Source organism: Hippopotamus amphibius, chromosome 1, assembly GCF_030028045.1.
Source record: "Hippopotamus amphibius kiboko isolate mHipAmp2 chromosome 1, mHipAmp2.hap2, whole genome shotgun sequence".
NCBI lineage: Eukaryota > Metazoa > Chordata > Mammalia > Artiodactyla > Hippopotamidae > Hippopotamus > Hippopotamus amphibius.
Genome location: NC_080186.1, coordinates 136066193 through 136081164, shown reverse-complemented (window position 1 = coordinate 136081164; position 14972 = coordinate 136066193). Strand labels below are relative to the sequence as shown.

Genomic DNA, 14972 nt, shown 5'->3' with positions numbered 1-14972 from the left:
GCAACTCATATGAGCAAGTTTATTGAGGGAAACGGGAGTGATAACTACAGCACTTGGCACACAGATTGTCAATAACGATCCGATTGTTGGGGGAGCACTTAGAGACGGGGCTCGGACATCTGCAAGCCAGTCAGGGTCAGTTTTGTGCCACTGAACCGGTAAGCTTTTGAAAATTCATCATAGTAGCCAAGGTTTATTGTGAGCTCGCAAGGTGCCAGGCCCTGGGTTAAGCCCTTGACCTTTCTTTTCTCGCTCTTTTTTTAAAAATAATTAATTTATTTTTGGCTGTGTTGGATCTCCTTTGCTGCTCTCAGGCTTTCTCTAGTTGCGGCGAGTGGGGGCTACTCTTCGTTGTGGTGCACAGGCTTCTCGTTGCAGTGGCTTCTATTGTTGTGGAGCACAGGCTCTAGGCACACAGGCTTCCTTAGTTGCGGACTGCAGGCTCAGTAGTTTTGGCTTGCAGGCTCTAGAGTGCAGGTTCAGTAGTTGTGGCGCATGGGCTTAGTTGCTCCGCAGCATGTGGGATCTTCCCAGATCAGGGCTTGAACCCATGTCCCCTGCATTGGCAGGCGGATTCTTAACCACTGCGCCACCACGGAAGTCCCAAACCCTTGACCTTTCTGACAGAATTCTCAAAATCCTAGAAGTGGGTCTCACTGTCCATAGTTTCCAGATGAGAAAACAGGGGCTCTAGGAGGTTGAACAGCTCATCTGAGGCTACAGGTTGGCAGAGCACTCATAGACCCACAGGTCTCACCTACACTGCAGCTCTGGAGGGCAGCAAGAGGGTCTTTGGAGGATACTTGCCAAGACTTTTAGCCTGAGGTCAGCCTCTAAGTTGATGATTGCTTAGTTACTGGAGGAATACATGATACTCTTAACTAATCTTTCTCCCAGGGAATCATCTCTGTTCTCATCACTCTTGTTAGCTGCTTCTATGTCCTTTCCAACAGAAATTACAACATGGGTTGGATTCCTTAGTGGAGAAGATGAGAGAAGTCGCTTCTAGCTGAGAGCACATTGGTGCCCACATGTGGCCAAGACCTCCTTAAGGGTCAGTGGGTTGGATGACCCATTGTTCTGGGTCTAAGCAGCCAATACCCTAACTTGAAATCATCCCATAGGGCAACTTGTATCTGTTTTCCATTCATCAGGTCTTGGGGTGCCTGGGTTGTATCATTTTGTGATATGTGAATGCGTGTGTGTACACGGGTGTGTGTGTTCTATGCTCCCTTTCATCTGTTTATGGTTGAGGGAAGCGCTGCTTCTTCGTGCACTGAAACAAATTCCCCATTGCTTTGCTACTGTGTGCATCAGAGAGTGGGTTTGCCTGCTCTGGGCACTGCTCCATTTGCCTACACTGTGTCCTTTACCGTTGTTTCCAGCTCACACACCAATTTTCCACCCAAGATATCTGAGTGGGGATGGACTAAGTCATTGGAAGTGACAGTCACTTAAAAAAAAAAAACAAAAAAACTGGCACAACAGAGAAATACATGTTCCAAGGAAGCCTTTGGAGAGAAGCAGGTTGCTCTTTTCTCCTTGTGTTCCTGGATGAGACAATTGCCTTTCCCCCAGCCGACTTCTTGCCTACCTAAACTGACTTCACTGTGAGGTCCTGCCAAAGGTGGTTTCACTAAGTGGTGCCTGGGGCTTTCACAAAGTGAAGTCACCTCTGCCCGCCAAGCAGGGACTTTCTAGCTAGACACCGGGGGAAATTCACAGCCTTCTCACTGCTCCCACAGAGGAGGAAGTTGCTGTCATCCGCCTTTCTCTGCTGCGCCAGCGTGCAGTGCATTCTGCCTGTGGCTAAGAGGCCCGGCTCAGGACGTGTGGCCGAGCTATTTTCCAGAAGGGAGATGGCGGACTGCAACTTGGAGAGTTGTTTGTTTTGCTAAAGAAGAGACTTGGGGACAGGATCATTGCTCTACTTGGCTAAATCCGTGGTCTTCCCGTCTAGGGCTGTGACTTGGATGGGGCACCAAGGAGCATTTGTTGGGTGAGCGTGATTGCTCTTCATCCAGCTTGGAAGGTTAGTCGTGTTGCCAAATGTCCCTTCCTTCCCTTAACAGCCCATTCTAAATCAATCTTCCATGAATTCATCTCAAATAGTTTTTTTGTAGCGCCTCCACTTTGCTGCCTCCATCCATGTCAATATCCCCAACCCAAGGAGGCCACTTGCAGGGTGTTCCCCAAACTATTACCTGAAGCGTCCTCCCTGGAGTGTCTTTCACCTACTCCAGGGAAAGTGTCCTTTTCCCTCAGCTCATTTGCCAGCATGGCCATATTTCGTGGCCATATTTCGGTGCTCTCTTGGCTTGTAACAGATGAGCTGGGACACGCCTCAAAGTGCTTTTGTTTCCTCTGAAAGAGGTTGAATCTGGGAAGGGGGCAGGGGGTGAGAAAATATATGTGGGAAGGGTTTAATTGTATCCATGAGGATTCTTAGTAATCAGGATGCCAGTGTGTTTTCCAGAGCCTAGAGCTGACATAAATAATGTAGCATACCTCGCTCTGTGCAGGCTTGCTGAGGAATGCTGATGGAGAAAGAGCCAAACTGGGATCTGAAGCTCCCAGCTCCCGGCACAGCCTTTAAAATCCTTTTATTGAGTCGTAGTTTGGAAACGGCCGCCAGGGCCTTGGCGGGCTGTGTATGCCAGGAGAAGCCGACGGAGCAGTAACTTTGGAGGAAGCAGCCTCACTTGGTTTTGGGGAGAATGAGAATCTGGTGCAGCCTGGCTGGCTCCAGTGAACGATTGGTTAATTCCATTCTGTGTTCCTAATCCCAGAAGGAACGGGACAGCTCTGTCAAGTCCCTGAAAGCCTGGTAAGTGTGCAGCTGTTGCTAACAAGATATGACTGGCCCCTCCAACATAGTTAAAAGCATCTTGCTAGCCTTTTAGAGCCTCTTGCCTTAATGGTAAGAGCCAAACGAGCTTTGCGAGACAGCTAACCCCAAATGAAGTCCCTGCAGCTTAAGCTCATTGAAAGGCGAAGTATGCACTGGAGAGAGCCAGAGGGACCACAAACGCCACAGTTCATTTGCAGGAAGGAAACAAATGTGTCTTTACGTGGGATTTTTACAGGAGGTCTGCCAAGCCAAATACCCAATTGAAGCATCTTCCAGAGTTTGATTTAAAGTGTAACTTAAGCCTCGTCTTGGCCACAAATTATAGAAGTGAGGGAAAAGATGGGGGATGGGGAGGATGGAGTAGAGGGAGGTTAGAGATAATTCTCTGTTGTCAATATTAAGGGACAAGTTCTGGGCATTGAGTAAAAAAGACAGCTGTTCCTCACTTCTACTCTGGTGGTTTAGGGAAGGACCTCAGGGAACATTTGTTGTTTTTTTGTTTTTTTGTTTTTTGTTTTTGTCTTTCCTTTTGATTAAGGCATTTGTGGTCTAGAAAAGAAGATTAAAGCAGGATCCATTTAATTTATTTCATTTGCCTGACAGACATGAAGCTTCAGAATGGTAAGTGTCAAATATATTCCTACCTGTTGGGGAAGTAGCTGGGAGCAGGGTTCTCGAGCGGGAGATCTGAGCAAAGATGTGTTCCCAGGTCTGGGCTGTTTTACAGTTTTTGGCCATTGATAGGAGCTGGTGTGTCAACAAAGAGAAAGTACAGATGTCACGTTTGGTTGGACTGGAAGGGTCTGTGCAACTTGTCCTTTAAGAGATGGTTCTTTCTGCCGTTGCTGGTTTGACAGTGATGGGGCCTTGTTTAAGTGGGTTAAGTTATAACTGACTTAAATTGACTAGAAAAAAATGTAGGAATATTCAGACACTTTCATCGTAGGGACATGAGGTTGTTTTTTTTTAAGTGCTGCATAGTTGGTGGGCTTTTTTCCTCCACTTAAGAAACATCATCCCTGAATGTTCACTAAACTTATTGTGACAATCACTTCATGTATGTAAATCAGATCATTATGCTATGTACTTAAACTTACGTAGCGCTGGATGTCAATTATATCTCAATAAAACTAGAAGAAAAAAATACTAATGTTAAATAGGTTTAAAAAATAAATAAAATAAAAAGCATCATCCAAATGTGTTTTATAAAATAGCATTTGGAAATTTTGCTGGTGATATGATCCTATGGGTGGATTACTAGGAACTGGAGAAGTTGCTTTTAACCATCTGAACTGGTGGTAAAGGAGCAAGGTGTTTTGAGCTTCATTTCCCCCTCTCCCAACAGTGCTGATGCTTTGTTTACCTGCTGCTTTAAGGGGTTCCATCAAAACTTTTCTTTTTTTAATTTATTTATTTATTTTTGGCTGTGTTGGTGCTTCGTTGCTGCACAGGCTTTCTCGAGTTGCGGCAAGCGGGAACTGCTCTTTATTGCTGTGTGCGGGCTTCTCATTGCAGTGGCTTCTCTTATTGCAGAACACGGGCTCTAGGCACATGGACTTCAGTGGTTGCAGCATGTGGGCTCATTAGTTGTGGCTCACAGGCTCTAGAGTGCAGACTCAGTAGTTACGGTGCACAGGCTTGGTTGCTCCACGGCCTGTGGGATCTTTGTGGACCAGGGCTCGAACCTGTGTCCCCTGCATTGGCAGGCGGATTCTTAACTGCTATAACACCAGGGAAGTCCCCCATCAAAACTTTTATTCAGTACTCACAAGAGCTCTGCATACCGCCTCTCTGCTTGTGCAAATACCTTCCTAAATCAGAGTTGTTGTTTTGTCTTGTTCTGTTCACCTTGTCAGTTTCTGTCATCATAGAAAAGGACATGAGGCGGGGGCAGTTTCTTGAGATTTCTTTAGTCCGAGATGTCTTTGGTCCGAAAGATGTGTTTCAACAGTCTTCTAACAAGTCTTCCATTCTTTGGGCACTCACATGCCCATCTGTGAAATGGGCTTGAGATCTCATGAAAACGTAATACCTCTGCCCTTTGGAAGCCTCTCAGACATGGTGCTAAATATCTGAAAGGGGAAAACTTGTAATAGAGAATTAGTTAAGGGCCTCTCTGCAAGCTGTTCTCTCTGGGCCTGAGTTTAGAAATGTTGTAAACACCTAAAAACTGTATTGCTTGTTGGTTTTTATTTATAAGCACATTAGGAGAAAGTACGTTTTAACTGCAGAGAAAAATACAATACTTCTAATAAACAAAACTTGGCTTTTATAACCCAAGAAGTGACCTGGAGGAATGTGAGGGATTGATAGAAGGCCCTGGTTCTCGGGTGCAAAGTCACGGCTTCATGTTTAATTTAACAAAACATTAAACATTTCATGTTTAATTTAATGAAACATTAGAGCACTAGGATTTGTCACCTTCATGACAGAATGTCAGAACTGTGGGATAGTTTCGGAATATATGCACTTTCTGCAGAATTCACATGTGACAGTGGAAATGTTCCACATCCGAAGACCTCTACTTTTTCCTAGGGGTCTTTTTTTCCCTCTGATCAAAGAAGGAGAAAGCAAAAATGCAAGTAAAACAACAAAAACACCACCACATTAGGCATGCACTACTAGTCGAGCTAATTTTAGGGGGGCTATTAGCAGGCATTTAGGCAAATCTATTAACATTTAGCATCAGCACAAATGCAGTCGCATTTCTGCTTCCTGTGTTTCTGACAAAATAAGCACAAGGATCTTCAGGACAAGAAAAGAAGGGGTGTTGCAATCATTTATTATGTCGTAAACGTTTTATTTAACCCACTCAGATTTTTTAATGATCTATGTAAGAAAGTGGGGTGAGTTATTTGGAAAAATTCAAGGAAATGTATCTGTTTGATAAAGATTATTACCAACGAAAGAGAAGAAATCCTTTGTATGGCATTGCTTGCCAGTACATTTTTCTTTTCTTAGAAGGAAACATGTGGTTGGTGGTTGATAATGCTACTTTGCCTTTGGCTTGTGATGGAAATTTTCCCTTTTTGTACTTCAAAGTGCTAAAACACAGATATGTCCTACTGCTCTGTCCGTATTTTACGTATGGTGGGGCTGTTTTCATCTGATGATTTCAGTGCTTAGCTCCTTTCAGTAGAAAATAAAAATGTACGTGTGAGCCATGAAGGTGATTACCAATTCATAAAACGTGTATATATGGGTACAGATTCGTATTTATACACACATGCGTACGTATGTATGCACATAACATACAGGCATACACCCCCCACCCCCCACACCAAATTCTGCCTCCATTCATTTGAATTATCTCTTGCCCTGTTTCTGGACTGTTTTTATAAAACACAACCAGCATAGAATCTTGCAAGCACAGTATTTGCTTTTGTGATGGCAGGAGTACGAATACCTCTCCGCATTATTATAGACTCAGCCTGAGTGTGTGTGCTTCCTCATGCGCCTTGAAGTGGCTGAGACCAGATGCTTCAGCGAGAGATGTCATATGAATGCAATGCAGAAGAGCATATGGCAAGAGAAAAATCGTTGTGACAGTGACTGACCTGAAGAGCAAGTAGCTTTTTTAACCTTTAAAAAAAAATTGTCTTAACCCTCTCCTAAGTAGCAGCGGATACTTTCTAGAGTTGAATCATTTTTTTTTTAACTCTCCTGGACGTTGCATTCTGGAATGGGGGTGCAAAGAGGTAGCCTGGACTGCTAGGGAGCCCTATTTCCTTTGGTGGGGGTGGGGGTGTCAGGAAGCCCCCTGGGCCATGGCAGGAAGAACGGTCTGTGCTTCCTCCCCACCTGCTCCCCAGGGTCGAAAGGCTGAGATCCAGCAGGGTGGGGTCAGCTTATCTTGGACTTCCTGCATGGCCCCCCAGGCCTCTTCCCCCAGCTGAGGAGGCCTCCTGCCTGTGCAACCCTTCTCTGACCAGCATCCTAACCCACGGGGGGCACTCTTCACTTCAAAAGGCCTCTTTTGAGACCCATCCCTGTGCTGATGCTCTGACAGGCACTGGAGGGAAAACCTAATGAGACGTGGTCCCCAGCTTGAAGGAGCTCCTGTCTCATGGGGAAGGGCTGCCAACAGAAATGCAGAAAGTGTAGACTTCGGTGCAGAGGAAAGAAAGCCTTGCACAGCCGCAGGCACCAGGTGAGCACAGAGGCGAGGGCTGCCGGTCCTCAGGGAGGAGGTCAGGAAAGGCTTCATAGAAGCCGTTGATCAAGAGAAGTAGCCTGGACGTTTCTCCTGGAAGACATGGGGTGGGGCCTCCTGGGCCCCGAAAATGGCCAACAGTTGGCAGATGAGGGAACTTCAGGTGCTGAGTCCAGTAAGGCGGGCACACAAGGCAGGAGGAAGGCCAAGGACAGGACTAGAGAGACGGGCAGAGCCCGCGCGGTGCATGGCTTTCCGTACTGTCCAGTCTAGCCCACCGTCTCAGAAGTGGAAAGCAGCCGGGCCGTTGGTGGCAGTAAGCTCAGCGAAGGCCGGACATGGGGGTTATGGGAGAGCTCCTAAGCGTCGCAGTTTCCACATCTAATTCAACTTTAAAAAAAAAAAAATCACCCCGGCTGCCACTGTGTGGAGCAAACAATTAAATGTGAAGGTCCCAGATGGAGCCCGGGGGCTGCGGCGAGCTGGCATCCTCTGCACGTGGACAACAGGATGCCTGCAAAGGGATTTCATCCTCCGGCTAAAAGCCAACTTGCTTTCAATCTGAAAAGATTTTATAGAGGAGCTTTTACACGTACAGAAACAGTGTGTTTCGAGACACCGTGACTCCAAAATTCTATTTTTAAGTGCTCTCACTTGAAAATCTGGTTGGGGATGTCCAAATACATATGTTTATGTTTACCTGTGGATTTATATGCGATTATGTAGTGGTGGGTGTGTTCACATTCCTTCATGGAGTCAGAGCTTCTGGAGGTGGAATCAGAAATCCAGGTTGAAAGACCGACTCGGTAGATAGACACACACAATTAACCTGTCACAGCTGATGAGGGCCTTTTTGCTTAGCCCATGTTGTACAAGGCTTGGGGGCTCTTTTCCTTTGTTTTTCACTTTTTAGTCTCACCAGCAATTTCACTTTCTACCCTGCAGTCATGGCAGAGATGCTCCCACTTCTGCTAGAAAGCCCTAGCGGGTTCTGCGCTATCTTTTGAGAATGCAGCCCCCGCTGAGTGGGGTGGCGGAAGGGAGGCTGCAGGTCATCGCCTTGACCTTGACTCCCTGCTACCACTTGACCCACATCTGGCCCCAGGCCGGGAAGGGCTGATGCTTCTGCGTGGCAGTCTGTGGGCTGTGCGTTCCTGGAGAGACTGGTCAGAGGATCCCATCCATCAGCCCACAGGCTCTGCCTCCTGACTTGTCAGGGCTCCCTGTGCCTTACGAGCCAGGCTGGCGATGAGAAGCCCGGGCGTGGGCCCTGGCCGTCCTGCTGGTTTGGAGGCAGGGTGCTGGCACTTGGATCTGTTGAAGTGACTGAGCTCTCCGTGCCCTAATTTATGTCTCAAGAGTGGATGTTAATACTTCTCTACTCTGTGGGGATAACATTCATAATGATTTAAAAAAAATTTGGCCAAAGTATCAGCTCAAACCCTAGTGCCACAAACCAGCCACAGCTTCTGTGCATTTCCAGGTTCCCTGGGCTCCTATTCACATTTCCTTCCCAGCGCCTTCCCCGCCAGTGCCCGGGGTCTCAGGGTTCAACAGCCTGTCACACCGGCGCCTGTTCCTTTCTCTCTGCTCCACAGCGATCCAGTTGTAGAACTCAGCCCCTTTCCCCTGGTGCTTGCAAAAAAGGCATCACAAACCAGCAAACAACACACAGGCAAACACAGTCATCTACCCAAGACGTCCGTGCAGAGCAGCCTATATGCAGAATTTGGAGAAGAGGAAGAGTTTCATATGCCAGCAATAAAAAGAACTTAAAGTGGAATATTTGATGCCCCCTCTTTCTAAACAGTCCCTGCAGCTCAAGGAAGCAAAATCAGTAAGGATCTGTGCACTTGGGACTCCAGCTGCCTGCCAACCTCCCTGCTGCCTCTCTCTCTTTCTTTCTCTCTCCTCTCTCCTGACTGGCCAGAAATTCAAGTGTTTCTCCCATTGTACGTATGCAGAGCAGATCAGCACTCCCCACCTCTGCCCTCAGAGCCAGTGCCCTTGGCAGGCAGAAGCCAATCTATCCTGGGCTTGGCCTTTCTCTCTATCCCAGCAGACCCTGCTGGAGGAAGACAGTAGTGTAGAGATTGAGTTCCCCGCAGATCTGAATAACGCCGCTTCCCATCACCAACCTCCAAGCCACCAAAGAGGGAAAGCTGCTACATTTTTGTTTTAAATGAGAGTTTTTCTGACACATGAAATGCATTATATATTTCATTATGCTTTGCAGTGCCCTTCCCCCAGGAATGATTGATTGATTGATTGACTGATGGATTATAGAGGCCGTGTGGCCGAAAGGTAGGAGCACAGACTCTGGTGCTCTGCCCCTTACTAGCTGTGTGACCCTGAGCAAGTTAAAGATCTCTGAGCTCCAGGTACATGAGGGAGAATCGTGGTACCTCTCTGATCCCTCTTATGGGATTCAATGAGAATCTTCTCTCAGAACCTGGCACGTGCATCGGTTATTTCCTTTGTCTGTATTCGTTTTCCTCATTTCATTTTGATTTGAATTTTATAATAGGACTGTTCCTTTTATTTCCAAAGGAAGAAGGATAGTTTCAGATGAACTTGGTAGGGTGCTGGGATGCTGGCAGAACACACCTCAGCCCACCATGTGGAAATTGACACACAGTTACTGACCTCCCTCTGTTCAAGACAGAAGGGGGCGGTCCTGCTGCTTTCTTCTTAGCAGGCTTTTGGGTTGATGTTTGTTTCTCTGCAGTAACCACCTTTCCTGCTGCTAACAAACCCAAAGTGGTTCAGAGGAACTGGCCTTAGCAGAACTTTTTTCTCCAAGCAGAGTATCACTAGAAACACAAACACTCAAAATCATCTCATTCGCCCTCGGTGGCAGAGAATCCAATTGTTCGCTCTTGGTTTGAGTCCTCAGAGGGCGGGGCTGGCAGGGGGGCAAGGACAATTATGGCAACTAAATTTTAATCAACAGTTTCAGTGACAATATTGAATTAAAAAGTTACCAGCTACTAGTTAGAGCGCTGCTTGGCTCGTGCACGGGCAAATCAGTCATTCTGTGGTGATTAACATCTATTCAGAACAGAGAATGTATTATGGGTACTAAATTATCATAGGAATTAATGCAGTCTTTTTAAAGGGCTTAAAATATGTTAATAAATACAGTATTCCAGCACCTGCAGCTCAAGAAACTAAAGTCATTAACGATGGATATAATTATATTTATTATTGCAAGGATCTAGGTGGAGGGAAAAACAGTTTAATGAGCATGAATGAAACAGGGGTTCTTTAAAATTTCTTACCTAAAGAAACTGTGCCCTTTGAGGAGGTATTTCATAGAATCGTTGAATTAGAGCACTATACAAAAGGTAAATTAGAGAATAATATTCTACATTTGGGGCAATGAACTTCAGAGGTCCACTGGAGACACTGCAAAACTCTCCACCGCCTTCTCATCGAACTTGGCATGGGACTCACCACCCCCCCACCATGCCTGCCCCTCCCCCACCATGCCTGCCCCTCCCCCAGCTTCAGTTTCCACCACCTCCACGTGCTTCACCCGCGAGCCCCACCCTTCTTGCAGTTTCTCAAATAGACCCAGCTCTTGCCCACCATAGGGTTGTAGCACATGATGTTTCTCTTACACCACTTAATTAGTACATCGCCAGGCTCAGTCCCAAACAAATTTTCATTACCAGCACATTTAATCCTCACAACAGTCTAATGGACTAAATCCCATCGTCATCCCTGTTCTACAGACAGGGAAATGAGTCGGAGGGAGGTCAAGGGCCTTGCCCTAGGTCCTGCTGACTCGAGGGCTTCTCTTCACCAAAAGTTCTGCTGCTTCTTTGTACGGTCAGCTACTTCCATCCCTCAACTCCTAGCTCAGATGCTGCCCCTGACGGCTTTATCTCCTTCACCCTCCCCCACTGAACCTTTCAGGGTCGAGTTTATCCTTTGCAGTGCATGTTAGCCCAGTTTCAAGCAGTGATATGCACGTGTGTTTTCAGTCATTTTCATTCTCTGAGACTACTATCGTGTCCATGAGGACAGCAACTGGTTTTGTTTGATGCTATATTGCCAGCCCTGTTCAAGTGACTGATACTTAATAAGTACTGAATAAATATTTGTTTAATGGGTCCTTGAATTCATATGTAGCTAGAATAAATGATATTTTTCATCTATCTGTCCAGATAGATGGACAACTACGTGAACAAAATTTTTTTTCAAGTTTTCAAAAAGAAGGTAACTTTCTTTTGTGGTTACATCTTCCTTAGTCAATTGATATAAAACTGGCAGCCTAGTATAACCATTTCTGTATTAAAGCTGGGTCCTTAGACCTAAAAAGTTGGAAATGATGATTGAGAATAACTCCTGTTTGACAGGTAAAGAATCAGAGAAGCTGGGAGGAGAAGCCACTTGCTCAAGGTAGGGAGGCGCTTAGGACAGGGTTCAAGAGCAAACCCTAGTGCTCTTGGCTCGTGGTCTGGGGTTGTTTCTGCCCATCTGCCTTCCTTACACAGGTGCCCAGGCTGGTAGCATCAAGAGAGGCCCATCAGAAACAGAAGAGCCTTTAGGACTGACTTTGGCTGCGACTGAGAACATTGTGCCTGGCAGGTCAGGAGTGGTAGATTGAAGCTCCCTTATTTTCGTAAATCTTGGGGGTGTTTGAGGTGAAAATTAACTGTCTGCCTATCCTCATGGTGAAACACATTTGAAATTCTATTTCCTGTTATGAAGTGGAAGAAGAAAAATAAACACACATCATGTGGAATTAGAAACAGAGATCCCAGTACTACAGATCACGCCCTAGAGGAAGACACCAGCCTTAGGGAAACTGTCTCATTTCTCTGGTTTGCCAGCTTGTTGGGGACATAATCTGGCTCCTAAAATCCCCAACATCATGATTTTTTTTTACCATTTAGAAGACATGGATCACATAGAGAATGTGATTGAACTTTGGGGCCATATGGCCAGACAAAAGGAATATGGACAAACATGGAAACACTTTGCAGGTTATTTCAGGGAGCTCATGGACACATTTTTGCCCACTTCATAGATCTCTAGAGGCCCATGTATTCCAGTTTAAGAAGCCCTGGTAGCACATAATGCATAATAGTATTAGTTAATCATAATAGCTAATATTTATTAAGCTCTAATTATGTGTCAGACACCTGGCTCAGATAGATAGATATGCTTTATATATAAACTATGTTATATATGTATACTTTTTTACTTAGTCCTCAAGTATCGCAATTGTTCCCATTTTACAGATGAAGAAAGTGAGGGTCAGAAAAGCTAAAGAAGCCAGAAAGTATTGAAACCTGGAATAGAACCCAGGTGATCTGATGCCATAGCTACTTAAAGGCAGACATAGGACTTTTTTGTAAAGTAGGCCTTGACCAACTTGTTTGTAATGTCGTGGTAAATCCCATAGTAGAAAATTAAGGCTAAATAGAACACCTTCAGAGCGTGGATGAAAGCTGCAAAGGGCTGGAGACTCCATACTCCAGGTCTTTCATTTCTTCATGGAAAGGCAGTCAGAATGGCTGCAGGGTATCTCCTCTTTCTAAGAACTGCCCTCTGCCCTCCTTCATATTGGAAGACTGGAATTCCCAGGGGCTTGAACTGGCAGTTCTTGTGGTTTTATTATAGCCCGTATTTAGATAACTTTCAATTTGAGAATGTCTGCCATCAGATGGGTCCTGTCTGAGAGTGAAATCATCTGAGGGATATTCAGAACCAACTGGATTGTCAGCATACTTTATGAGAGGCTATTGGTGTGAGATGTACTCAATTATTTCTTGCTTTCCTCAAGAGAATAAACAGTGAACCCATTAGAAGTTGCTTGAGAATGTTCCTGTGACCACTTTTAATTCCTTCTTTCTTTTTTAAAGGAAGCAAAAGTCATTTTTACTTAAACATGGATGTCATTTATCAAGTTAGAACTAATAACTTTAATGAATCTGTATACTTCTGAGTGTTTCTTTTTCATTCACTGGGCTTTATCTAGCCATTTCATCTTGTTATTAATGTCTTAGGCACCAGCTTTCGTCTAGGCCCCTGGCTGGGCACTGAGAATTAAGTGAATCAAATACAGTGCCTGGCCTCAAGGAGCTTACCGTCTAGTAGGAGAGCAGGCTGTGTAAACAAATCCGTGTACTGTGTGGTAGCTCGTGGTATAGTGTGGAAGCAGCGGTGAGAGTGGTCGGCAATTGTTCAGAAGTTTATGGCTGGTTTCAAGGACAGACTTGAAGAAGCAGCTCAGAAAACTGTCTTCCCTAGAACAAGGATTCTTAAACTCGAGTAGGCATCAGAATCCCCCAGAGGACTTGTTAAAACACAGATTGATGGGCCCAACCTGAGATTCTAATTCAGTGTGTGTGGTGGGGTCCCCAAATTTGCATTTCTAACAGGTTAGCAGATGATGGTGATGCTGGTGTTCTAGGGAACACACTTTGTGAACCCCTATTCTAGCCTTTCCAGAGGACAGATGACATAGAAAATACTCATTATTGTTTCTAGGGTTTTATCCCCTTCATTTACAAATATTTTATCCTCTTGTTACTGAGTCTAAGACCGTACCGCTCAGCACACGACAGGCCAATAAATCGAGATGAGCTGTTGGCGCAAGCAATAGTGACTGCATTCAGAAAGCCAGCAGACTGTGAAAGATAGTGGACTAGTGTCCCAAAGAATCATCTCATCCAAGTTAGAATTCAGGCTTCTTTTATATTAAAAAGGAGGGGGGGCTGTGGTTGGTTGTTGCAAACTTCTTGGTGTCAGAATCCTTTGTTCTTGCGACTGTCCACATAAGTCAGGTCATGACCTTTATATTAACCTCCAACGAGACAAATGTTATCCTCTGCTCTGCAACTTTTTATCTCTGTAAGAATGGGAAAGTATTATACCTTTAAAGGTCAGAGCCTTGAGAATGGGCTCTCCTGTATATTTCAGGCTACAGGTGACATTCTTAACTTGTAGCAAAAGCAATAGAATACAAAGGTTAAAGTAAAAGAAGCAGGTCCAATATGCAGTCAGATTTGTTCTTCCTAGAGTACTCCCTCTGTCTTGTTTAGAGTTTGCTTATAAATGTGTGTGCTTCTGTTCTCTCCTTTGAAAGTGTAGCTCTGTAGTGTTCTGTATGCTTTTTTGTGAAGTGCCTGATGTTGACCTTTTATAGGAGGGAATGGCAAGATACGAAGAAAAATGATAGGCCAGTTATATGAATCATGAGTTGTATAAATTCACATTCATGTGTGGCTGTGAGGCTGTGAAGATGAATTTCTTCTGAAACAATGGTCAGTATTGATTTAATTGTCTATGGATGGACAATTAAATGAACAAGGTGGTCAAATTTCAGATCCGCTCCTGTGCATCCTCAGGTCGTCTCAGATCTGTGGGGCCTGCATCATATTCCCAGGGGAGTGAAAGAGAGAGACGGGAGACCAGGGGACACCAAGAAGGTCTAACACAGTGACAATACTGCAGCCTTTTCATAAACAGAGTCACGTTTTTGGCCAAATGCGATGGAAAATAGGAACTCATGTCAGAAAACAATACCCAGTCCCTAGATTAATGATTCTTTCTCTTTTCCTTTATTCTTTTGGTCCATTTTGCACAGGAAATAAGAACCTTGTGGACAGAAAGATCATCATTTGTCAATCCTTTTGCAGCAATTTTCCTAACAGTTCTTTCAGCTCTAAATGCTTTTAAGCATCTGTCAGTATCATATAATAGCCTTAATGGGAGGGAAAAACAACAACAACAGTAACAACAGTTTGCTGCATAAGAATGAATTGAGTGGCTCTCTCCTTCCTGGACCACAGTGAAAATGATGGTCTGTCCATATGTGGGTTTCCACATGCAGCTGTGCTTTTATTGTTTGTACATAGACCTTAAGTTGTCTAATTTTTATGTGTGTAGGAATGATGCCAATTGAGAGAGAGAATGGACCAAAAAAAAAAAATATTTAGCATCTCAGAGATG

General features: G+C 44.9%; 1 protein-coding gene across 7 annotated transcripts in view; it reads left to right on the top strand.

Moving 5' to 3' along the window:
• The window catches only part of TENM2 (teneurin transmembrane protein 2), a 960873-nt gene that overhangs the window by 517674 nt on the left and 428227 nt on the right, over positions 1-14972 (top strand). For 2 of the 7 annotated variants that reach the window (XM_057729578.1, XM_057729541.1), the window contains exons 1-3: positions 1907-2032; positions 2523-2827; positions 3390-3472. The exons of 2 other annotated variants lie outside the window; for them this stretch is intronic. In XM_057729578.1, coding sequence (XP_057585561.1) covers positions 3457-3472 — 16 coding nt within the window. In that variant the 5' untranslated portion in view covers positions 1907-2032; positions 2523-2827; positions 3390-3456. Of the gene's footprint in view, positions 1-1906; positions 2033-2522; positions 2828-2941; positions 3090-3389; positions 3473-14972 lie in introns of those variants that run through there. 3 more of the 7 variants (XM_057729555.1, XM_057729561.1, XM_057729549.1) reach the window with 3 other exon arrangements.